This window comes from Rhododendron vialii, chromosome 3a (genome assembly GCF_030253575.1).
Source record: "Rhododendron vialii isolate Sample 1 chromosome 3a, ASM3025357v1".
Lineage (NCBI taxonomy): Eukaryota > Viridiplantae > Streptophyta > Magnoliopsida > Ericales > Ericaceae > Rhododendron > Rhododendron vialii.
The window spans coordinates 6,269,424-6,296,203 of record NC_080559.1 but is presented as its reverse complement, the minus strand read 5'-3'; the positions used below and the strand labels follow the sequence as shown (position 1 = coordinate 6,296,203).

Below are 26,780 nucleotides of genomic sequence, written 5' to 3'. Positions count from 1 at the left end.
TCAAAAGTACTGATTGCTTTCACAACTCACTTATCCTTTGGCAAAAAATCATGCATATTCAAGTAATTCTTAAAGTAAATAGTACATATTTTGCACAAATAATAAACTACTGACCTTTACAAACAATTAGAACAACTACAACACAACTCGGAAACCAATATTCTAGGTAACACATATACGAATATAGTATGCTTTTATAATTTTCTACCTACACTACTGAAATTTCTACATAAAAAGAATAAAACGCTACTCTCTCCATCCCACTTTGTTCATACAGTTTTGAGAATCCAGCTTATTAATGATACTCTTAGCATCACATTCTACAAACTTCAACTCTTCAAAATGCCCTTGAATTTAAGTTGGACTAGTAACTTCAATTCAAGAGAGAAGGGCACAAAGAAAATCTCATAGGATTTTGGCTTTTGGCTTTTGGCTTTTCAAAACTAATTCAGTAATTTGGGACATAAAAAGGTGAAATAACAGAAAAATAAATTGGGATGGAGGGGGTAACATTTACGTTCATTCAAATTCTGGGCCCAATGCCCCAAGTCTCTGTTTGCATTTGTTCCCCATTTGCATTCTTCTATCTATTTACAATGTTCTCATGCTCACGTACAAGATGGAGTTTCATGCGAGGGAAGGTGTTTGGATAGCTTGATAGGTCGTTGTACTGATTTCCTAACAGTTGAGCCTTTGGGACAATTTATAGTATCTAAATGTAACTCGGGTTGGACAAAAGCACCCCAAACCTGGCACATGGACAAAGAAACATCACCTATCCCACTGGAAAAAAAAGAATCTCAGGTTGTCAAGTACAATCTGCCTGACTTGCCGCCCCACCCAACAATATCTAACGGTAAAGTGAACCATATTTACTCAACAGAGTGCCACTGCAGCCTGCAGGCAGCCCTTATATAGCTTGACGTGAGTGGCTTATGTGTTTCAGTTAATATGCTCTTCAAGTCAGGCAGTGCCATAGATTCTCGAACAAGATTCTTTCGCCTGAACACCGGATAACCATTCGATTTGACCTGTCAGTTGCTCGCATTAGGAAAGTTAATCCCTTCCCTCCCTTATCTTAGTGGGGTCTTTCTCGACTGGGTTGCTGCCTGCCGGATGCAATTCCAATGGGACCCTCCATAGATACTCAAATGTTGACCACGGAGTAGGTATGCATGCAAGTTGGCCATAAGGCACTCAACTGTCGTGGCCGACTTTAGGGGAGCAGTAACAGTGGCAAGTGCTTACAATGTGCTGACAGATTTGGAATGAGACATTGTCATCCCATATGTGCAACAAATTGCTTACATCCCACATCAAAACAAACAAAGTCCTTGTAAGCCACCACACGCTTCATGCATGATTCATGGAGGATGAACAGTTTTGGACTACCACATTCAATGAATGCTACGATCATCTTTAGTTTTCATCAAGGATATCCTTTTCAGCCTTCTTACCGTTTGAGCCTTTAAAAGATCAAATGGTAAACTAAGGGTACAGTTTCATCTCAATGTTTCCCTCTCATCAATGAGCATTGATTCATCAAGATAGCTTTTGTAACGGCACTCTGTTTCCCATTGTTCCCTTGGTATTTTACTTTGACTACTGATTGACAAGTGATTCGTCCTTTCTCCCCGTTTGGACACAAGTGATGTGACTGTGAATTCCTAAGTTCTGCGAAAAGAGCTTAAGGTGGCTATTTTGCTAAAATGGGAAAATTGCAAACCATTTCTAATTCTTTCAATACCACTATTTCAGCACTGTTCAACAAACAAGGATACTCTCCTTTTAATGCAGACATAGGTTATAGTAGTGATGTACTAACCAAGAATGTGCTTTCGGCCATTTTTGGCTTGTAGGAGTGCCTGTTTCATGATTGGTAAAGTAATTCCTCCTACCTGCCATTCAACAATGTGCTATGAGAAGTTGATTTTGGGACAAATGGCCAAGAAACTCAAAAGAGCATACCGCCTTTAAAAAAACTTCAAAATTTAATATGGATTAAGAAAATGATCCAAAATAGCTGGTCAAAGGCCAACAAACAAAGCAGTATGCTGTCCTCAAGAAAGACAAGATGAGCATGCAAACCCTCACTATCTTAAGGAACGCAAACAAATGAAACTGATCGTGATAAATAACCTTTATGTCCATCTGAAATGCGGTTATACCATCTTCATTTCCAGCAACCTGCAGCATTAGATCACATCAATGATCAAGTATTTTCAATGACGTCCGATTCTGCATTAAGGCATACTTCTTCATGTATGGTCCGCAAGTTTTTTTGTTCTAACCACCTTACATTATCCCAAGGTGAATTGAAAACCAACCAAGCACACTGTAACCCTAACTGCAACAGAAATTTATAATTAAGTACCTTAAAATCCATGTCTCCGGATGCATCTTCAGATCCAGTTATGTCAGAAAGGATAAGTGGGGTTCCATCTCCCCCAAATTCCTCAGTGTCTAAAACCATACCCATTGCTATACCAGCAATAGAACACCTCAATGGGACACCAGCGTCTTGCAAGGCCAAGCATCCCCCACAAACAGAGGCCATACTGAAACATCATACTACTTGACGTTAACATGCATAAGGCGAGATATAAATGACTAGAGCTGTTCTTCAGAGAAAAAATATTGAAAGAAAAAAGGTAACAATGATCATGACAACTATATCTTAGTTTTCTAATGAGTTCACAATTTTAAGTAGTACCAAATGTAGAGATTGGAAAAGTAATTTAAATACAGGATGAGAGGAAAGACAGTATTGCATGCAAAGCGACAAACAATTAAGTTTTGCATCATGTTCACAAGCATAAAGCAAATGGATTCCTTTACATCTCTATTCATAAAGCATAACCTTCCCACCTTGAAGAGCCATTGCTCTCAGTGATGGTACTTTCAACACGTATGGTGTAAGGGAAATTATCATCAGAAGGTAAAATACGTTCAAGAGATCTCTCTGCAAGCCTTCCATGGCCAATTTCTCTTCTACTGGGTGCTCCCATTCGCCCAACTTCCCCCACAGAGGATGGAGGAAACGTGTACTGAAACATTAAACCAAGAGTAGCTCAAGCAATTAGGTAATTTCTGAAAGCTACCGAAGCAACTAATATTGAAGCTACATAATAATGATACCACTCTAGTAGTCATTTATGGACAACAATAATATAAGTTACTCTGAGAAAGTTCAGAAGGTATAAAAAAAGGGAAGACAAGAAGTCAACCAAAAGAAAATAAGTACGAGTAAAGCAAGTTGAAGTCAATATAAAAATCAGAAACTGCCCAGCAATTTCAGGACATAAAAAAGTGAGAGAACTGGAAGCCGTGAAAGAACGGAAGCAAAAAACCAAATAAATATTCTACTTTTACGATGCACAATCAGTTGAAGAAATACTTTTATGGTGAAGAAAAGGAGAAACATTCAAATTACCAATGATTTCATCGAAAAAAGACTTGCATGAGAAGATCATGAAAGAGCTAAGAGACCACACTCAAGTAGAGACACATTTCCAACGGCAAGTCCTACTTTCCGTTTAACACATGGGGGAGATACCTGAAGATAGAATCTCTTATATTCATCTGCACCTTCAAGGTTGTCTATTCTTTGTGCCATATATTTATCCCCTAGCGTAACAACTGCAAGCGCCTGTAAAACACAATTACAAAAGAACAAAGAAGGAAATAGTCAACACTATTTCAAAATAGCTCAACTTGCATTCATGGACATTAAGCTGAATAACAAGCCTAAAGCCAAAACAACACATGGGTGCATGTCTTCATTTGGGTCATCTAACTTGCTTTTGGGCATTATCCCTAAAAGAGATCAAGTCAGCATCAAGGATGCACATTCCGCGAAGATAAATATCTTCGACAGATTACCTATTTATTGGGAAAAAACGATGTATCCGATACCACAAACCTTATGGGCACTGAAGGAAAACGACAATTGCTGATGGGACTAAAGTAGAGCCCTGTGCTTATCATGAGACCAAAGAATGCCTAAACTGAAGATAAAAACATGTCCAGGTAGCCTGGTATAGCATAACTTTTGCAATCAAAACGTATGAATATTGGAGGAAGGTAACCTATGGTCCAATGGAGGATGTTGAAGTGATCCTTTTTAAAACATGTAAAAGGAAAACAATATAAGCCCCAAACAAATACTAGAGTAACCCAGGAGGGAAAGACAGTCACTTAGATGGTCGAATGATATTCGCAGCTTGCAAATGTTCAAGAATGCATGCTCAAATGTGTTGATGTCGCCACACAACATGATAGAGAAATCACAGTTGATTACGAGAGTAGATGAAAGGGAATGTATCTGCACAAATGAATTTGCAAAACCCTCCCTCAAAACTCACGGGACTAGCTCAGCCATAAATACACTGTAGTTGGAAAAAGTACATTATTTGGAATAAGTCCATAATTGAAAATTGTGGACAAAGCACTACAAATGACCACCATGCAAGGGAGGAATACACAGCCAACCAACTGATCTCCTATTTGATTTTTTTTCACAATAAACGACCAGGAATGAACCTGAGTTTCCCCACGTGTGAAGAGAGCACTGCCATGTGCTCTAGGAAGTAATCCACATTGTGAGTTAATCAAGCGTATCTCAAAAGGGTTTCGCCCATCACTTCTTTTCCCTCCCTGAGAAACCAAAGAACAAGAGAAAATAAAAGAAACATTATGCATGCATCATATCATAAAGGTTCTTTCAGGCTGACACACCTTAAAGCAAGATCCTACCCATTTCACTTTGGATATCTTAGCGAACATGCTTAGATGACTAATCAAACTAATGAAGCAATTTTAGATAGTTGGGAAACCATTAAAAATTGTGGAAGAGTAGAATTTTTCTTTTTAAAAAAACTCAAGTTTGCAAATTGCTCAGTATCAAGCTGAACCACTTGGGACCAATAAGAATCATGCGTAATCTTTTCTCTTTTTTTTGAAGTTTTGTATAGTAGTCATTATGCATTACTCTGGTCATTTTCTAGAGTGTTTTCTAGTATTTCATAAGTACATGGTAATTAGAGACATTTCTAGATACGGGGTGTAGGGTATCCCATGTGTGTTGTTTTTTAACCCAACTATTTAATTGAGTTTCAATGAGGATCTTATTAACTCTCAGGTTTACAATACGAAAGTGTAGTTTCCTCTTTAGAGATCTCTGTCCTAGGCTCCTAGCTAGTGTAGTAAGTCTCCAAATACTAAATAAAGTACTGTAATGCTATGTTGCTCGGACTCGGGTGTGAATGTAGGCGTTGGACACCTCAACTTGAAAAATACAGGATACGCGGATATGGATCTAGATTTGGACACAGGTGCGAGGATACGGTAAGTGATTATACTTTCATTTACTACTTTTTTTAATACAACTCCAAAAACTGGGCCACCAGTATTTTAATGTAATTTTTATGGCCCAGATATCTGTGGAAGAATATCAACACAGTCGTAAACAATGAATACCAACATACAGTCGCCCAGTAAACATAAGACAGAGATAGTTTGGATATCCATTTTCTTTTATCACCCAAATCTTTAACAATACAATTAGTTTTGGAAAACCCTAACTTGGCAAACAATGACTAACCGTTCAGAAATGTGGAACCCATATGCACAACACTCCATCATTATAAAATTCAACCCAATAGGCTTAAACCTTATCATGGCATTAGTAGGGGAACTTTCCTATTAAATTTCATATACTATGAGAAAACTTGGACGTGTTAACTGTGATGTTTAAAAAGTCAAGAAGCAAGCATTTTTGTATGGTAAATAACTGAGAATTGAAGCTTCCATACCTCCACAATACGTTTGCGAAGGAATTTGGATGTAACATCTTTGAACACCAGTTTCACGTCAACCTCAGAGAATAGCTGGAGTAGGAAAATAAGCGAGGTGTTAAAGCGTCAGACTCGTGATTTCTAAATCATATCACCAATGAGATAGCTGAGAATGCGAACCACAATCCATTAGGTCATCAAATCAGAAACACAAAATTATAGAAAAATATTTACTCAACCCAATTGGAACAAACTGTCTGGCAGATCAACAATACGAAGCTTATCCATAAACCAACCAATCATTTGGAAATGTACACACATGAATATAGATGGACGATATGTGATTCGACCAAGTTTTGTCCAGAAAACAAAAAACAGCTAACAATATATCTGTGTGCACGAATGTTTAATCGCTCTGCAAAGAACCCCAGATACTGTTAAAGACCGGCCATTGGTGAAATCGAAATTAAAACATTTTTTACTTATACGCAAAAATAACTGCATTAGATGACTTGTGGTCCACATTTACCACCATGGTCTAAACTTAGCATATAGCCTAGAAGGAAAAGTGAACCATAGCATAAGTTCAACTAAAGAATTCCAATGACAGGAGCATATTTGTCAAGGTTATCAAAATCTCGAAAGACTGCAATCATTCAGTACTGTAAATGGCTTCTTGAATCTGGGTTTTGACAACTAAAGTGAAAAGAAGACTCACTGGAGCTTTTTCCAACATACTACAACTAATGACCTTCTTTCTACCCATAGAAATACTTGGATTGAAACTCTTATTTCAGTCATCACATTAATGAACGTAAAGGCTTTAAAGAAAGAGGACAGGTCGGTAACGAGAAAGTGGTGCTAGAGACCGAATAGAAGATGTGGGCTTCAATAGAGCTATACGGCCCTAGAAAGTATTTGTGTAGCCAATGCAAGTAACTTGCGCCTGTATCTAAGCCCTTCATCAGTAAGAGGCAGCCACACCCAAATATTTTCCAATCCAGGACTGCATGCCCATGTGTATGATGAATATCATAGTAATTTCCTTACAAAATGAATTATTTTGTGTTTTAAGGAATATGGCATAGGAACTATTTCAGTAAGTTGGGCTGCCTTCTCAAACAATTTTGACCTATTTACTCAATAAATGTCTTCATTTACCAAATTGAGTCTCCAGCTCCAATAATAAACAAAGGAAGTTTAGAATGAAAACTTTTCATCAATTTATGAACTTCAAATGGTAATTGTTTCACCCAACTCTACTTTGAATTAGTGACCATTAGCCTTTTCTTGGTATGATTGGAAGCCAAGACACTGCCCCATCGCCTGCCTCAGGAGTCAGGATGTTAAATTTAACAAAAATTCTAACAGCAGAGACGATTTGCACAGAACCACGCAGAGAAAAACACGTTTGGCCCCATTTCTGGTCCCGAAAAAATCTAGAAAAATATCCATAAATTTTTAAATATTATTTTATAGGGCCCTGTAAAAATCAGCTCCAGCGGATATCGGTAAGTATTACTTTTGGATTCGTAAGGGCGAACTACAGCGGATATCGGTAAGTATTACTTTTGGATTCGTAGGGGCGAAACTGCTCAGTTCGCCCCTACGAATCCAAAAGTAATACTTACCGATATCCGCTGGAGCTGATTTTTTACAGGACTCTATAAAATAATATTCAAATATTTATGGATATTTTTCTAGATTTTTTCGGGACCCAAAATGGGACCAAATGCATTTTTCTCTGCGTGGTTCTCTGCAAATTGTCTCTGCTCATAGCAGGGCTGTAAATTTAATTGCAATGATTCTTGTTTTTTTTTTTTTCAACCAAAATTGCAATGATCACAACTAATTTTTCTTTTGCTACTACAACACAAGTTGAAGACTGATAGATCATGTTAAAGGAGTCACACAAATGTCACAAATGAGATACATTCTCTTCTCACACCCAAGTGAACCCCCCATGCCCACCCAATTCCCTCAAAAAGGAGTTGAAAGAAGCTACAATAGCCAGACTTGCACCCTACTAACAACGGAAATGTTGTGAAACAATTTAACGGCACAAGTGTCTAATACTTTCGTGGGAAGTCGTGAATGACTGCACATTTACGAGGGAAAAGGAAACAAAGAATTTTGCAACTACTTTTCCAGTTAAATACTTCCTTGGATACCTTAATGTTGGAGTTTGTCCCACATCAATTAATTATCTACTCCAAAACTAGTATATCATCCTCGGTGGTCTCTCCACTTATTGCCAATTGGTCTTGAGTTGGATGCTTTAAAATGGTATCAGAACTAGGGTTTCGGAGAATTTGTTCCCCTTTGTTTGAGCCATAAGTGCACTATTGTTTGTTGTGATCCATGTTTACGGATTGTTTATTTACCTCTACACGTTTGAGTCGGGGGTCGCACGTACGGGGGAGTGTTGGAGTTTGTCCCACATCGGTTAATTATTTCCTCCAAAACTAGTATATGAGCCTGGGCGGGCTCTCCACTCATTGCCAATTGGTCATGAGTTGGATGCTTTAACACTTATAATCTAAACACTCCAAGACAAATAAACTCATGTACCAAAAAGATTCACAAACATGAACACCTCAAAATAAGGAGACGAGACAACTTATAGTGCAATCGCGTGATGATAAAAAGTTAAAATTTACCAAGGGAGTAGGTTTTCGTGTAACTGGCTTTATGTGAACATCACCTTCATCGACTTCACCATCCACGACAACTTCCTCATCCTCGTCCTCATCATCAAGCAAGTCTGGTATTCTCTCACTAGCACCAAAAGCCTCATCCTTACTCACATAACCTATTTCTGTAAGTATACTCAAAACCTTCTCTTCCAAGGATGAAAGTGCCTTTCTTCTTGGTATTTTCTTCTTAATTTGAAGCACTTTGACCAACTCATCACCAGCAATTTCCTGCATATTGAGAACCATTGTAAAGAGCTCGTTATTAAAAGGGTTATTAAAAGGATGATTATAGGTCTCCATTAGATTGTTAATTATCAACTCCTCTAAAAGCTGTTAAAGAAAGGGGTAACTTACGTATTTTCAACATGCCACCTCACGTGTAGCGAGACTCTCCACCATAAGCAGGTTAAATCGTGCATATATTTTAATTATCAGGAGGAAGGTTCAAACACAGGATCTATTGCCTGCTCAAGCGGAATCCAAGCTAAGGTTGACTGCCTAGGAGGAGGAACCAAGCATTGAGCACATCTAACCAGCACAGGGATGAACCATTGATCATGGCCCACAGTGAAAGACAACCGCCCCAATTGCCCAGTTAGGTACCACACCAGCAACTTTACATACCCACTATCTTCTAGTCCATGGGACATTCAAAGTGGGGTTTTCTTTCCAAAAGGGAGATGGTGAACATCAGCTGTAATCTCGCTATCATGGTGAATTGTGAATAACCAAAAACTTTCACTTTTAGGTATCTCATGATTTTGAATCTTTAGTTCATTTTTGCTAGTGCTTCCATAATTACTTAATTTTTAATCTAATTTAGCATTAACACGTCCCTTAGTTTCATCCACTAAGACAATATCATCTGCAAACGACACACAATACACACCATGAAACCTCATCCCACATATGTAGTAAATTCATCACAACAAATGCAATCCAAAAGTACATCCAACTGATTGAATTTTCAAGAAATTAAAGCAAAAACAAAGATTTACTAATATGTTCCAATGTAAGGGAAGGCAGAAACATACCTCAACATGCCTATATAGCTCAGGAGGTGGCAATTTTATTGCATCAAGCATTTTTGGTTTCCCACACCTCTTTACCAATGACTCCACCTCAGTGCATATACCTCGTACCACATCCTGGTGATTGTTGAAAGACAAAAGATAACACATTTATGTAGGTTTGTTGGCATTTTTTCATGAATATTGCAGTTATTTCAGATCAAAATAGAAAGCCAGGAACAACTAAGTGCTTTCACCTCTTGTAGAGCCAGTCATAATTCTCGTTAGTGGAATTCTTTTCTGATTTGGAGTATACAATTCTTCAGAATTTGAAGTCCTAACACTTAGAGATGAACGAAAAAATGCAGGAAATGACATAAATTCCAAAGAATTGTATGCAGTCATTAATATTTTTCCTTCAAAGGAGGAAATTGATAAAATGATTGACCAATTCATTTTCATGAAATAAACTTCACAGCAAGATCTTTACGAAATGTTTTTTTTTTCCCAATGAAATCAGCGTATTTAGCATTTAGTGTGCAACAAAAAAGTATCACTGTAGAAGAATATCTTTAGAGGGATGTTTTATTCACGTGCATGCACATGAAACTTATCATAAAACATGCAAAGCACGCCGAATCGATCCATCATTCTCCAATTCAGAAAGGGAAAATATATAATCATAAATCCAAGTAAAGTGATGAAAAATTAATTAACAAGAGACCACAAACGGAAATTCCTAGGGTGGTCTCCGCCTCTCAGGTCAAACAATGACTTGGGGATCTGAAAGGAACCTTTGGCAGCCAGAAGCACTTGGAAAACACAAAAACTCTCACTACAACATACTTTGTCAAAACCAATGAAAAAAATGTTAATTAGTTGGTGAGAGTGCATATCTTAACAAATTTATCCTTCTATTCTGTTTCCTGTAGGTCATAAATAAAATCATAGGGAAATTTGAGATATCCCACCGCACCATATTCCCTTCCAATTTGAGCTAGCTTACCACCGCTGCCTCCCCAATCCACTGCCAATTGAAATATAGAAGGATAAGCCTTCTCACAACCTAACATCTCTGCATCAAATATGCTCCCACAATTTCACCCTCCTCCCTACCCCCACCTTCATACTAATATGTCTAGAAAACTCACCACATCCTCTCCTAATACCTTGACCCATCCAACCATGCGGCAATCATGTCTCCAGCGAGGACCACTCACCACAACCTTCCCCATGCCTAGCACACAGCAAAGTACAGTACTTGTCTTAGGATATAAGTTGATTTTAACGATGTTACTGATGTCACATTTGATGTTATTGGGTGGATTGGTCACTTGATGAAGTATATTCTACTATTTTTGCCAATGTGGGTAGCTTCATTAAGGCACGCACCTCGCCGCGCACTTTTTTCGCTTATACTCGAGTTCAGAATAAAGCTGCACACCGAGTACAGGTAAACAAGAGATCAGCCAAATGTTTCTGGGAGTGTACTTGTTTAATTTGCATGAACAAAATTCTAACGGTTCAAAAGACATGCCTTGTCAAGCAATTTAAGAATCCAGATGAATAAGTAAACAAAAAAAAACCTACATCACTTGGCTCCAAATAAAAACAACCCGCAATGGTAAATAGACAACATACTTAGATAAACAACCTGCCCAATTTCTACTGCTTGCAGCAACTTTTCTTCAGGGAGGAAATTACAATAGCCCTGTCATATATGAGTTCATTTCTATCAGTGAGATGCTAGAGACTACTAGTGAGCAAAACTTTTTGGAATAAATACATATTTCAACAAAAGACAGTGTAGAGACTACTAATGAGCTGGAATAAATACAAATTTTAACAACACAGGTATAAGGAAGAAACACGCTACTAACTCCATCTGAATAGTAAAGCCCCATAAAATAAATATATGGTCAAGAGTAGGGTTAGTAACTCCCAATTTCCAACTATACAAAAGGCTTATGAGTGTATGTTAAGCCAAAATAATGCAATCTCTATAGCACCAAAACTTGAGTGATTCTTGTTACCCTAGATGGCTAGATGTTCAACAATTCACAAGATTAATAATGGAATGAAAAGCCACACCTTCCTCCCCTTTTTTTGACTCTAGCTCCACCACTCCAAATGAGAATACACACTCCACCACTTAATTGCATGGAGCGGGAGCAGGAGCAAGGGAAGGGCAGAGGCAGGGGCAGGGGAATATAGAAACTCCCAAGGTTGGGCTAGATATATATTTGTTCATCAAAGACCGATTAGTAAAGCCAAGTGATAAATCCCTACTTTTCCTGCCAATGGGAGTGCACCACCTAGTGTTCTAAAAATTGGAATTAATCGCCTATTCGACTATATCCGACTAATTGTTGTGCGCTGATTAATCGCCGATTACTAATTGCTATCCGCTGATTAATCACCGATTACTAGGCCTCGAAGCTCGAAGGTGGCCACCCGCCTGCCTAGTGATTTTGAGAACATTGGCACCACCAGAATCAGACTCTCAAGGATCTCAATTGCGTAAAGTGAATGTGGAATAATTCATCATCGACATTTTGAGATTGAGGGGAACACTTTTATGTGTGCTCCATTTGACCTTGATGAAATCGATGAACCAACTTTTTATAAGGAAGCATTAACTTCACCTAAGTCTGCTGAATGGCTAGCTACTATGAAAGATGAGATGAATTCCATGGACAGTAACCTAGTTTGGGAGTTGGTCCGCCGGGGCGCAAGACCATTGGAAATAAATGGATCTTAAAAATTAAGCGCAAGGCTGATGGATTAATTGACAATTGTAAGGCCCATCTCGTGGCAAAAGGTTATACCAAAGAGGAGGGTATAGACTATCAAGAGATATTCTAGCCGGTGGTGAGGTTTGTTTCTATTCGCCTCATTCTAACTATTGTTGCACATTTAGAATTGGAGTTATTCCAAATGGATGTGAAAACTGCATTTCTCCATAGGAGTGTCACTGGGTTTTGACTTGTGCATCCGAATTGTTCTAAGACCTTCTTAATGTAAGTCTCTAGGGACAAACCGAGAAGTCCTTTAGAACGATCCCTTAGGATCTTAACTCCGAGCACATAGTTGGGCATTCATCTGAAAGATACAAAATTCCATCTAGCCAACCCTTGTGTCTTTATATACATGTTTGCATGTAAGACAAATAGAGGAATTGTTAATTGATGATGGAGCTAGTTCACTCTGACATTAGTGGACCTATGAATGTGAAGGCACGCCATGGTGCCTCTTACTTTCTCACATTTATTGATGACTATTCACGCTTCAGTCATGTTTATCTGATCTACCATCGCTTTGAAGCAATGGATTGCTCCAAACATTTTTTAACAGCGGTTCAGAATCAGAAAGAAACGACTTTAAAAACCCTTATTGTGGTCGCAAATATTTGTCTCATCAATTTCAAGGATTTTATGAGAGTAAGGGGATACGCAGACAATAATCAATTCCTGGAACACCGCAACAGAATGGTGTTGCAGAAGAAGGAACCAGACCTTATTGGATACGGTTAGAACAATGATGGCACAAGCTAACCTCCCAATATCCTTGTGGGGGGATGCCCTTTTAACTACCGCCTACATCCTTAAACGTGTGCCTTTTAAGTCTTCGTACAAAAGCTCCCATAATCGCAAGGAGAGTGATCCAATCTCAATGGGAGCAGGCTCCCGTCAAGCTCCTTAGTTGGGAGCGCAGGAGTGCCCTCCTAAGGTAGGAGCGGCGCACCACTTTAGGACCTCCCTGCTACTAAGCTCCACCCTAACCGAGGTCAAAATCAAAGTCCAAAGCTCTCTACGCCAATTTACATCCCCTGGTTTCTTCAGATTGAGTTATTAATACTGGGAACTTTATTTAGTGTTTGTGCATCAAAATAAAGACAGCCACCCTCAGACGGATATACCAGTACCCCAACTAATTTTCCAAGAGAAAGAGGATATCTGCTCAAGTTACCCACTCAACTGAGCAGAAAACCGAACTTGACAATCAACACAACTCAAAAAAGTAACCTGAGATTGGTAATTGCACAACCAGAACAGGGGTAAGGACGACAAGTTACACGCTGGGCAGTGTAGCATATTGCAGGCACAGAAAATAGGTAGATGTTTTCAAAAGTACTGGTAGATAATGAATATGCCACAAAGATGGGATTAACAGAAGCATTGTCCAATGTTGATCAAAATCCTCTTGGATATGTGGCCGAGTAACATGGTTTGGTCCTGCGGTGCTTCTAACATTTTGCGTAACATGTAGTAGATCGCATCCTTATCTTAGCTTTTTGCGGCAAGAGGCAATGTAAAAAACAGTTGAGCTTAATCCCAACAAAAAACTAGTGGAATAAAAATACACATAAGCTCCTTACACAAAAACTAAACAGAAGTAACTTTCAAAAAGTAAGAAACAAAACATTATAATTTCCAAAAGGTTTCTAACATCAGATACAAGAGAGTAACTTGGTGAAAATAAAAAATAAAACTTAAATGTAGAAGGCAAAAGTCTACTGATCAAACAAACAAAACAACAACAGATTTACCACATTAAGCCATGAATGGCAAAACAACCATATTGGAGTTCTTTTCATGAGAAAAAAAAACAGTAAATAGCATCATTTCCTTGCAACTTCTACCGTCAAAAAGTCACAGCGTTTACATGTCATACAAGCATACAACTAAACAGCACAAACTGCATAAGTGGAAGTTACATTATTTTGAGTTTCAACTACCAACTTCTAATGCGGTCCAAACTGTAACGATCTAAACAAAGAACCGCCCAAAGGTGATTGTCATGAAGAAGGATCAAGGATGCATGATTTGATTACCGCTTATACGCTCAACAGTCAAGGCGGCGTTGAGAATATTCACCTCGATTCAACCCCAAATATTTTCCCTTGATCTTGAGTTAGATAAATCTCTACGACCAATAAAGCAACCCATGTTTTGAGGAATGTCAAAACAAGTATTTACAGTTGCCTATCAACCTCCATTAGATCAAATGGACAAAAAAATAAGGGTGAAGCACTACTGACCTCTATCATCAATATTGCACTATCTGTACCAGCTAACAACAAATCCAACTCCGAGTCTTCCATCTCCTTTGTTGTTGGATTCACAATGAACTTATCATTAACAAGACCAATTCGAACTCCTGCAACAGTTTTCGAATTTGGCAGTTCCGAAAGCGCTCTGTTGTAGTCAAGTAATTAGGATTTGAAAACAAATGTTTAACACTGAACGAGTTCTATCACCAACAGTATTCTTGCCTAAATTTACCAAACTTACACTGCAATCCCAGCTGCAGTCACTGCCAAGGAATCAGGAGGGTGCAACCCATCGTAGCTCAAAACCTGCAAGTTATGGTGAGGCACCAGTTCCCAAATATTTTAGCTTTTAATATGGCAGTGATTCTTATGGAGATGATAAATCAAGAAAGAAAGTGATTAACATAATAATAATGTAACTGAAGAGCATAAAAATCATAGGAGAAAGCAGCTCATGCATGATGTAAGGTGTACGCAAATGAAGTTCAATGAAGAGCACACTTAGATAAGTTGTGCATCCCAAATCTAAATTTAAACAGTTTCCTGCAATTAGGAACTACAAAGGCTACAATCATTTTCTGCAGCTCCGAGTTGATATAAAACCAAAAGCTTTCTGGTTATATGACTCGGCAATTTCTTTCAACTAATTGTGTATGAATAGAAAACCACGAACTCGAATGAATTTATGAACAGACCGGCAGTGCTTGAGACGGCGAAATTGAGAGAATTGAAATCTAATACATAACAGTGGATGGAAAGTTAAATATTTTAATTTTCCACTATGGCAATTGTGTAGTTAACTGTTTCTTGGAGTTAATAAACAAGTATGCATCATGGGGTGCATCATTTAACAGCTAAACTCTTGATTGGTCACAATGACCTCTTGGTCGATGGAGCATTGAGTAAAGAAGAAACTAGAACAAAGTTAACAAGGAACACCAAGTAGCATGTAGCATGCAGCACAAGATCCATCTATAAGGATTAAGGACTTGGAAAATTAAGAACTATAAGTGAAGGCTTCATTTTTAAAGGATGCAGAGATATATAAAATGGCCGGCTGATGTGATACCGATCAAGAAAATTAACATAACTTTGCCAACCATTAGCTTTTTGGTAGGTTCAGATTATAAAATCTTGGAAGGTACAGAAGGTTTTATTTTGTTGAGATGTACAGGTGTGGTGAAATTTGGCCTGATTTCCAAGAGGGCTCCCAAGAATTTCAGATAAGCAAATACCAGTAGAGCTAGCAGATATTTTTAGGCACTTTAGATTGGAGTTAAGGCCAAACGCCAAAGTGCAGGGAAATGGTAAGCACAAATTAATCTTGAGGTGAAAACAAAGGACTGTCCATGTGGTGAACAGAAACCCAGAACCTAGCGGGGTTTTCTTGCACAGAGAAGCGAAAGGGAAAGAAGAAAACGAGAAGGATTACCCAGGTAGAGATTGGAGGAAAGGAGTCGTGATTATCTTTGGCGGGTGTCTTTAACCCCACCCCCAACAGAAAAAAAGAATACAAACATTATGACCTTTGTGTCTCAATAAGGGTCTTATAGCGATCCAATTTGTTTGTTTTTTTTCCTTGGAAATGCTCCATTTTAGACAAATTCATAAAAGATATCAGGGAAAAAAGGCCACAAGCACCTCCACTCAAGGAAGATCAATTGCATTTTTTGAGGAATGGGGATTGGTCTTATAAAAGAAGCATTCACTTTTATTTTTGGGGTCCCAATGTTCTTATAAAAAAATTATTTCAGTGCAATAACCGCACCAAGTTCCAATATTCTCATTCGTGAAGGTCTTTCTAGAAAGTGGCATAAAAAAGTTAGCTCAAACCCTAATATTGGATAGCATTAAGACAATTTCTTTGAGGCATTCCTATTCAAGAGTGGGATGATTTGGCTTCCCTGGAGAACCTTCATACTTAAATTCAAGACCAGTTTCCACAAAGGTGCCACTAGACTAAATGGTCCAAATCTAATCCTATGAGATCAATCCTTGGAGCAACCATGTTCTATGCCTAGGCATGTGAAGAGGCTGCAACAGCCACTGAGACATGACCCACAGAAAATCAAGTGCCTGTTCCAATTTTCTCATCACACTTTCCTGAAAGTTGCAGCCACTGAGACATGACCCACAGAAAATCAAGTGCCTGTTCCAATTTTCTCATCACACTTTCCTGAAACAAACACTAGGGTCAGATTTGCCTCCATCTAAAAGAAAATCGAATTCAATAAATCAGTGCCGACATAATGCATATCAAATGTTGAACAAACTAGACAATGGCTTCTCAAGAATGTATTGCTTTTGTTAGTGCTTGTCCCACATTAGTTATAACCTCCAAACCTAGTATATGAGCCTGTACGGCCTCTCCACTAATTGCCAATAGTTTGAGTTGGATGGTTTGACATGGTATCAAAGCTAAGTTTTCGGAGACTTTTGGACAAGACTATTTGTCGCTGATGGTTGGTTCCCCCTATTTGTTGTTGATAGTTGATTGTTGTGTACGTGTTGAATTGTTTGTTTACCTCACCACGTGCAAGTCAGGGATCGCACGTGCAGGAGAGTGTTAGAGCTTGTCCCCACAATGGTTAAATATAACCTCCAAACCTAGTATAAGAGCCTGGACACCTCTCCACTCATTGCCAATTGGTATTGAGTTGGATGCTTTAACAGCTTCATCCCAGCAAAACTGATTGTCTAAGTTAACACACCACAACATGCAAGCCAAGTCTATATGATCATTAAATTTTGTACAATGAAACCAATCAAAGATGAACAATGAAGATGCAAGAGTAAAAAGCTAAAAGGCAGTGGCACAATGTCTGTATGAAGAAGCAATGAGATACTTCACGAGTAATGCATGAGGAATATACCCAAGATAGTATCTGAGTCTCATGGTAAAAGCCCTTAAGCATTGTCGGACGCAAAGGCCTATCAATCAATCTGCAAATAAGAACCTACAAAAAAACAGAGAGAGAGAGAGAGAGAGAGAGAGATTTAGTAAGCCATGCAGGCGGGGTTAATCTCTCTTAAGCATGTCACTAACAAATCTCAATTTTCATTTTATGGGAAATAATACATGCTAACTGATTTAAATTCAGGATGAAAGCAGCACATTAGGATCCACAACATAGTACAGACAAAATTTAAGGCATAAAAAACACGGACAGAATTTATCTTTTCTAATATCCAAGCAGAAAAGAAGAATATGAGATACATCGAATTACAAACAGCACATTTGAGGGGGCATTTCATTATGTGATCCTCAGAGATGGGAGGGAGAGGAGAGAGAGAGAGATCACTATGGCCACTTATTCAGCCATCATCTTCAAGAACAAAGACAAATATCACGAAGTACCGAAACAGACACTCAAATAGAGCCCCCTAGAGACTTGTACATCTTCTCCTTTGTGAAATAAACGATGTTGGCTGGTGGGAAAAAAAAAACAAGAAAAATGAATCCCTTAAAGGAAAAATAGAGTGGAGAGTAAAAAAAGTATCGAGCATACAAAACTTCACCCATGGGAACTTATATAAGGTACAAGACTTCACCCATCTGATGCTTGTTGATCTTAACTCTGGAAAACAGATTACTCTGGAAAGAAGAAAAACACCAAAGATTTCCCGAAGAAATAAAAATGCAGACATCACAAAGGATTACCAAAATACTAAGTAATTAAAACCCTCCCAGGGAATGCAGTTTAAACTTTTGAGTGCTCAAAACGGATGCCACTCTTGTAGCATAAAATTAACGTTCAAGTAAGCATCATTAAAAGCGCTGCTAAAGCCATACAAGAAAAAAGACATGCATCAAATGCGTATGTGGCCCAGCGTAAAACCATGTCACCTCAAACAATCCAACTGGACCAGCATCCCCAACAGGAAGACAGTGAGTTCAGCATCCCCACTAAAAAACAAATAACCCGTACAAAAACTGTATGAAATGGAGGGACTCAAAAAAATAAGTTTATACCTTGACAAGCTAATCAACATGAGGCTCATGAAATGGGAAGGACCAAATTTATCAAATGGGAAATAGCAGCCAAATGGGACAAATAACCTGCTGCCAACAAGTACTAATTTCTACATATGAGGAGAGATTCGTACCTCATGATCTCTTGCCCGTCCTTCTCGTTTGAAGAAACCCCCACTGAAAAAATGCAGACCAACAAACAAAGATAAGCTTCCTTCTTTACAGTCTAGTGTACCATACTAGAAAAGTGATAAACAGTTGACCATACCTTGTTCGACCAGCTGCTGAAAAACGCTCTTGGTAATGTACAGAAAGAGGGAAAAAATCAGATGGCTCACTTGGAACATCATCCAAACAAACCGTAGTATAGACAATCTAGGAGAAGAAACAAGAAACCATTAACATTTTGAAGGTGAAGCATTGTAGGCTTACCAATAGCTTAAAACTCAAAATGCCATCAAGCAAGCATTAAAGACATGGTGCAAGCTAATAACTAGTATGGCACGGCCGGGTGCTTCCCTGGGATGCTATTGTAAAGCACAAGCAACAATGAATGATAAAGCAACTGGTTGTAACCGTGGGAACAAAATCTGAAGTACATGAAGTTTTGACTATAACATCCGGCCATAGAACTTGAGACAGCAAAGAAATGCAGAGCACTAGCTGGAATCAATATTGTCACTAAAACCTGAATCTTCTATAAATTTAAAGAAAATAAATGAAGCTGGTAAGGAAGCAGCAGCTTCACTCTAACCCCTGTTTTTAGGGACATGACTACTGGCGGTGACCATTAGTCTTCAGAAAAGCAATTCCACGTTTCATAACTAGAATCAAGTTATTACCGCTATCCCATGCAAATAGAGTCACGGTTCCAACTAGAATGGGAGCGCTCATAAATATGAATGGTGAAACAATAGAAGAAAAGTGCCTGAAACCAAAGAACATATGTAGAAGCCTTGTGAAACTGAGATAGCAAGAGATACATCAATTAACACAAAAGGTTAGATCAAATTTAAATTAGTACTCCCGTCTTTATATAATATTTCTTTGCATTTAAAAAGTGGGAAATCAGAACTGTAATTGACACTACATTCCAATATTTTATTCATATGCACTACAACTGTAGAAAATATTCCACCCAACAAATTATTATCATTGAATCCAATATTTGTCAGTATAATATTCTAAAACCCTCGCTCCCCCTCCCGCGCATTGCACCTGCATCCACCTCATGCAAATAAGCTCTAACCACTCTCTTGAAATGCAACAGTAGAGAGGTTGGAAGGCGACACAGGGTTTCCTCCTCAAAATAAACTCTGCAAACCCTGACAAGTTTGGAGATCTCAACTATTTGGTTTCTAATTTAGATAAAAATGTCCCATTTTCCTAAAAATCACTCCCCTTCAATACTATGTCTTAAGTTTCTAGTAAAAGATGCTTAGAAAATTTGGCAAAGTAACCCCAATGGAGCAAACATCTCTCTAGCACCCCAGTGGCTTAATTTTAATACAAAATGACCAAGAAAATGAGGGGGAAAAAAAACTCCACCCAACGAAACACCTATAAAAGCATATTTGTATAAACATAGTCAGCTACATTTGTCTGACATAACGTCGAAGAACAGTCCGATTAGTACATCATGGAGAAACATATTGAAAGGACGAAACCACTATTATTGCTTCACGTCTGTAGAACACAAGCCCCTTATTCTGCAAATTATATGATCTACTATGTAAATTGCACCAACTTCTTATGGTTCTTTTACATTAGTCAGGGTAACATGTTTCGACTATACTGAATAAACACACGAGACATAACTTATAAACACAAAAGTGCATATGCCCTGCAGACAAACACTTTGTTTGGTTAGGAGTTTTGAGATTTTTTTTTTGATGTAATGAGTGGTAATGAGTGGAGAGAGAGAGAGAGAGAGAGAGAGAGAGAGAGCATACAGTTTCTCCATCTGTTACTCTAACAGCAGCACTAGCTTGTCTCCCCATGTCACCTGTCTCAACCAATATCTGTAAAAGGCAATGGAGGCAAAATGCAGTGTTATTGTTTTATGAAAGTATCAACGAAATGGCTGTAAATCCACCAGTAATCTACAAGGAAACAAATTTGCGAAACTTGAGGACATGTTTGGAACAAATGCAATACATCTTGAAGGAAAAGTTCCCCATATCCCATATTCAACTTTCGAGCAAAGTGAATTATTGTAACAGTGGGTCGTATCAAATATGGTTGGGGCCAACTAGTCGAAAGGCAGACCAACTGGTATGGGTTGGACAATCCAAGAACAAGTGTACAACCCGTGCAGTCAGCATAAGAACAGGCCTGATGGATTAAGTCTAACCTGGCAGAACAACTGGGATAGATGGGTGCCAAGTGGGCACTGAGTGGCATGGCTTAGCCACGTGGTATCTGCCTACATGTCATATGGAAATCGTCATGCATGATGTTGTTTGGAAAAGTGGTTGAGTGACATCATGGGAGCCCAAGGACAATCTCTCTATGAAAGTTACACTATAACCCTAGAAAGATACACCGAGACAAACTTACGAGTACCCTTCGGTTGGAGTACGGCGGGACAACACTAACCTGCTGTTAGTTTTGCAATTCAGCTCTAAGAAGCACGGATACGGACATGAGACACAGACACCACACAAGGAGGATATAGGATATGCGGACACGTGATTTTCCAAAAAAACTAGGACACTGACACGTTGGGGGACACGTTATGTATGAGAACAATCAAATATAAGGCAAAGTACGAATTACCTCCTTGTGGTTTGGCCCTTTGGCAGATCACCACCCTATCATTTGGAAATGACCAACTTGCCTCCTCATAGTTTTGGAGTAAAGTTCTACTGTTAACTCCGTTAACTATAGGTATAAAATTATCCCAGTATCCCATTTTTTCTTGGTTTTTATTCTCCTATTTGTCCTCCAATCTATATGCGTTTATATACTCGTACATTCTTAAATCCCCGATAGAGTTAAAGCCACATATTAATAACTTATCCCTTATTTCGGCATAATTTTTTAATTTATTTGTTTTTTTAACTTCTTTTCCCTAGAAAAAAAAAAAAAAAACCGCCCCACCCGTCTTGTTTTCCTGAGAAAGGGTTTCATCAATTGAACTTATAATAATTTTCAAAAAAATAATGAACTTATAATCAAAATTCAACTAAAAACATGACTGTTTCAAAATCTAACCCCCGATACTTGCAGATCATCAATTTTCCTCCAAGGAAAAAAGTTCATCAACAGCAAGAACACGCATACCGCCGAAAGTTTATCATTTCCATTTCCCCAAACTTCCTCTAAAATTTTCTTAAATAATTTATCAGAATAACTCCCAAAACCAAATAAGAGTTGGAAGCACATGTCAAAGACCATAATTTGAGTTTTGAGAAATTGTATTTTCTCGTTTTGGAACTTTTCTGAGAAATCAGAAAGGGAGTATTTTGGTGGGATCAATGAGAGAGGAGAAACCGTAGAGAACCGGTGTTAAGCGTTGTTCGAATTCCCATCATCGAACCAAGCTAGGTGGCCGATTACCAGTCTCGTACAAACTCCAATCGCCGAACAAAATAGTGGTGAAGAGGCAATTGAGAAAATAGTGGGAAAATGTTCAGATTTTGGGTCTCCTTGGCCAATTATTTCTTCTACAAGTGATGTTGATGTAATTGGTGTTTGGACAGTTGAATGTAAGGAAAGGAGAACAGTAAGAAGGACGATGGCGGTGGTGTAAGCCGACAGACAGAGGGGTTTGAGAAACAGAGCATGGGAGGTGGAGGAGGAGACTGCTAGAATATAGTAGTAGTAGTAGTCCCACATTACTTAGTTTACTTATTCAATATGTGAGTCATCTATAAATAAGATTGTTATGTGTTACATAGGGGTGAGCAAAATAACGGTCAAACCGTGAATCCAGTCCAAAGAAATCCAAACCGACTGGTTTGGTTTGGTTTTTTAGTGATGTGGTTTGGTTATGATTTTAAAAATCTAGAAACCGTGTTAAATGGTTTGGCTAGTGGATTTACGTTTACGTTTTGGTTTCAAACCGATCTGAACCGTATAACACACACTTATACTATAATATGTTTAGATACATTAAATAAAATTATTTTTCTAATCTAATTCTCTATTCCACCACCCTATTATTTTACTTTCAAATTAATTCCCTAAACTTCTATATGCGATAACCTATTCCAATAATTTCAATACACTAAACATAGGTTCGACTAAGTTAATTGATTTCTCACTCTTTTCGCTCGGTTACTAATTTTATAATCTAATGCTCTATTCCATGGCTCTATTCCTTCTCTAATTACTTGTATTCTACTCTTATTTTGTTAGTTGATGTTAGTGAATTTTGGTGATTTTTATATAACTAGCTAGTTTTAAACTTCTAATATAAGTTTTGCTATTCAATTTTAAGTACTTCAAATAGTTTATAGGGATGATATCTCAATTTCAAGCGAACCGTGGTTCAAAACTGAAACCGAACCGCTTTTTAATGGTTTGGATTGGTTTGGTTATATGAATTTTATGGGTTGATTTGGTTCTCCAAATTCTTAATCCGTAGGTAGTGGTTTCGTTCTTGGTTTACTATAAAACCGGACCAATCCGATCCATGCTCACCCCTAGTGTTAGCATTATTTAACACCCTATACACTTTTCCTTCTTTCTCTCGCAACATGGTATCAGAGCGGGTTCACCATCCACCTTAGATATACAAACAGCCACCGAAACCCTAAACCCTCACACGATCTCTTTTCTGCATCAACCACAAACAGCCACTGAAACCCTAAATCGAAGCAACAAATCCCATAAATCCAGAAACCCCAACCTTTGAAACCCTAAATCGAAGCCATGATCGAAGCTTTTGATGTTCGAACTCCATAACCAAAGCCCTAATTGAAGTTTTTGACCTTCGAAAACTCCAGATCATGGCCGAAATCCCTCAAAATGAATTACCCAGTCCCTAAACTGTACTCGTCGGCACCTGAATAGCCTCATCGGCGCCTTAACTGTACTCGTCGGCCATAACCCAGTCACGGCGACCCTCGCCGGCAATAGCCAAGTCTCCAAAACAGCTCTCCTTCACTTCGAAAATCCTTGATCTCCATCCCCAAAGTGCCGACAACCTCTGAAATTCCCTAAGGGAGCATTCGAAATCATCACACCACCACTGGGTTATGTTCGAAATAGTCTGCATGTATTAGTTGGTTGCCTCTTATTATACGGTGACATATTTGCAATGAAATCTGATTCTGCTTCCGCTGTTGCTGTTGCTGTTGGTTCTTCATTCAGTTGTGGACATGGTCATAATTTTGGGTTTCCTAGTAGGGTTTTTGGCCATGCTTTTGGTGAGCATGGTAACATATCTTGTTTTGTTGTCTATTTTGTTGAAGTTGGTGGTTGTTGGTTGGTAATTGAAGTTGGTTGTTATTGGTCGTTGAAGTTGGTAGTTGAAAATGATTTTGTTAGTCGTTGAATTTGTTCGTTGATTCGTTGGTCGTTGGTCGTTGAATTCGTTCGTTGATTTGTTGGTCGTTGAAATCGTTCGTTGGTCGTTGGTCGTTGAATTCGTTCGTTTATTCGTTGGTCGTTGATATGTAACAAGCTGGAGAGTCTCTAGCTTGCGGAGGAGTGTTAGAATATAGTATTTGTAGTAGTCCCACATTGCTTAGTTTACTTATTCATTATGTGAGTCATCTATATAAATAAGATTGTTATGTGTTAGGGTTATATAACACCCTATACACTTTTCCTTCTCTCTCACAACAGAGACTTCCAAATCTAATTAATGGGTGGAGACAGGAGAGGGTGTTGTCAGGTAAGGAAGCTAGAGTTAAAAAGATGAAGGGTATTGTAGTCTTCTTAACTTGGAATCTATACTTATTTAAGTTCTTTTTCCATTTTCAGTCTCATAATGGGCGTGTGTTTCACACTTTCCGATCCGACAAATTGGATGGAAAATGTGACGGAAGCACTTCACTCTCAAACCACAAGGAGGCAAGTTGGTCATTTCCAAACGCTAGGGAGGTCATCTCCCTAAGGGGGTCATTTCCAAATGCTAGGGAGGTCATCTCCCTAAGGGCCAAACCACAAGTAGGTATTTCGTATGTTGCACATAAATAAATAAACACACACACACACACATAAAAGTCAAATATTATGTAAAGAAATAACAGTTTTATTTTCATAAATACAGTACATAACTTAGTAGCACGAAGCGGGTGCGGGAGTGGAAACGGGTGTGGGGAAGCAAAGGCACCTAGAAGCTCCTAAGGTTGGGAGCGCCTAAGGAGCGTATATAGATTATAGGGCTGTCCACAGGTCGGATTTGGCCGGGTTCGGGTTGGACCCGACCCGACTTTAGTCGGATTGCCGAAATGTCCACCCGAGACAGACCAAATCACTGGTCGGGCTCCGACCGAAACATGGTCGGGTTGGAGTCGTTGGGTTCGGTCTGGTCATCGGATTTAAAAAAAACAAAAAAAAAAACCTACGTACATTCAGAAATGTTGGAGAGAGATCGAATAACCCATACACAAATGTTAGGGGAGAGATCGAACAACATCAACTCAACAAGATTCAAAGTTTCATGGGCCAAATATTTCAGTTACAGTTACACCATCAAAAAACTCAACAACCACAGTTCTACAAGCTCTTTTTTCGGAAAATCAAATTTTTGATTCAAAAATTACATTGGCCCAGAGGACGAGGAACTGCAAACCTTTGTTCTTCTACTTCACCTTCTAAAAGCCTCAGTTCTTCTACACACCTTCGTTCTTCTACAGATCTACAAACCTTCGTTCTTCTCCTTTTGGACAGCTGGGAACGACTGCGACGAAAACGATGTCAAGGACGAGGTGGAGACGCCGCTGCAACCGGCGGAGGAGTGGTGGGGAAGCTGGTGGAGGTGTGGTGGCGGGCATTTGGGAGGAGAAGTAGAACTGGACTGGGAGGACTAGGTCAGCGAAGGAGAAGAATTGAAGAAGTGAACGAAGGTCAAAATTAGGTTTTTTTTCCCTTTTATACTAAATACGTCGATCGGGTTGGGTAATCTGAAAAGTAATCCAGTACACCCGACCGACAGAAGAAAAAATTTCTGATTTTGGACCCAAATCCGACCGATACACCCGATCAGATCTGTCCATTGCCTCAGTTTTTGGGGCGGGTGGTTGGGCGGGTCAGATCCATGGATAGCCCTAATAGATTATATAAAAATATGCATATAAAATATCTTTAAATGCTTGACCGTTAAAGGAAAAGTGATACTAAAAATTTTCCAGACGTTAAAGTGTAGTTATTAGAAGTTATATATTATCAGTTTGCAAAACCTCTCTCTCTCTCTCTCTCTCTCTCTCTCTCTCTCTCTCTCTCTCTCTCTCTCTCTCTCTGTCTCTCTCTCTAGAAGTTATATATTATCAGTTTGCAAAACCCCTCTCTCTCTCTCAGAAGAGAATGCCTTTTGTGTATATATTTTGTATATATCACAGTTTTTTTGACCCAAAACGTGTCCCGTGGCCCATGCAAAACGTATCCGACGCAGAAAATATATTCAGCTATTGGGTCACCTATTCACGTGTCGGGAACGTGACGAAGCGTGTCCAACTCCGTGTCCGACATGGCTGGGATAAAATTCGTGAGCCATAGGTGTCCGTGATTCTTAGGTTCAGCTCTATGGAAATACACGGGGTGAATCAGGCATCATCGGGCAAGTGAGAAAGGAAGGAAAAACTTAACCAAACGCCCAATATTATAAACGAGCAGATCGTACTTTCAGCATTTGTTTCGTTGGTGAATTGTGCAATCTAGTAAGCTTTCCATGCTTACAACCTTCCTGGCACTTTTATCAATTCCTCATATACAGAAATTAAACAACGCACAGAAGGTTAGCAAATCAAACTAAGCCACTGCATACCATTTACCCATTGATCCTATGCTTTGTTCCATAAAAGATACAAAAGTAAATGCTCCAATGAAATTTACAACATATCCTAAATCTAAGCCAGGCAAAGACAGTGTCTCAAGGGCAACAACTCGGTCAATGTTGGATTGTGGTTTGAGTCCTACAATAAGTCACATAATTCATGGGTAGGGGTAAGGAACGCGCACTCAAACTGTTGCAAACCCATTTTTACTAGTGCGCGAATCACTCTTCTTTGTCCCCAAGGATTTTAGAGTATATCCATTACTGGTGCTCCAAGTGGCTAAGTTCAAGCCACCACTCACTGA

General features: G+C 38.8%; 1 protein-coding gene across 4 annotated transcripts in view; it reads right to left on the bottom strand.

Annotated features, from left to right (window-relative positions):
- Positions 1–26,780, bottom strand: part of LOC131318655 (probable polyribonucleotide nucleotidyltransferase 1, chloroplastic) — a 39,578-nt gene that overhangs the window by 9,031 nt on the left and 3,767 nt on the right. For all 4 annotated transcript variants that reach the window (XM_058348572.1, XM_058348573.1, XM_058348570.1 and 1 more), the window contains exons 2-17: positions 20,480–20,548; positions 18,796–18,902; positions 18,662–18,704; positions 17,428–17,511; positions 14,796–14,860; positions 14,543–14,699; positions 11,156–11,212; positions 9,526–9,639; positions 8,456–8,719; positions 5,814–5,888; positions 4,543–4,656; positions 3,557–3,649; positions 2,869–3,047; positions 2,375–2,558; positions 2,140–2,187; positions 1,826–1,898 (exon numbers count right to left, since the gene is read on the bottom strand). In XM_058348572.1, the coding sequence (XP_058204555.1) occupies positions 1,826–1,898; positions 2,140–2,187; positions 2,375–2,558; positions 2,869–3,047; positions 3,557–3,649; positions 4,543–4,656; positions 5,814–5,888; positions 8,456–8,719; positions 9,526–9,639; positions 11,156–11,212; positions 14,543–14,699; positions 14,796–14,860; positions 17,428–17,511; positions 18,662–18,704; positions 18,796–18,902; positions 20,480–20,548 (1,726 nt within the window). The remainder of the gene's footprint in view (positions 1–1,825; positions 1,899–2,139; positions 2,188–2,374; positions 2,559–2,868; positions 3,048–3,556; positions 3,650–4,542; positions 4,657–5,813; positions 5,889–8,455; positions 8,720–9,525; positions 9,640–11,155; positions 11,213–14,542; positions 14,700–14,795; positions 14,861–17,427; positions 17,512–18,661; positions 18,705–18,795; positions 18,903–20,479; positions 20,549–26,780) is intronic.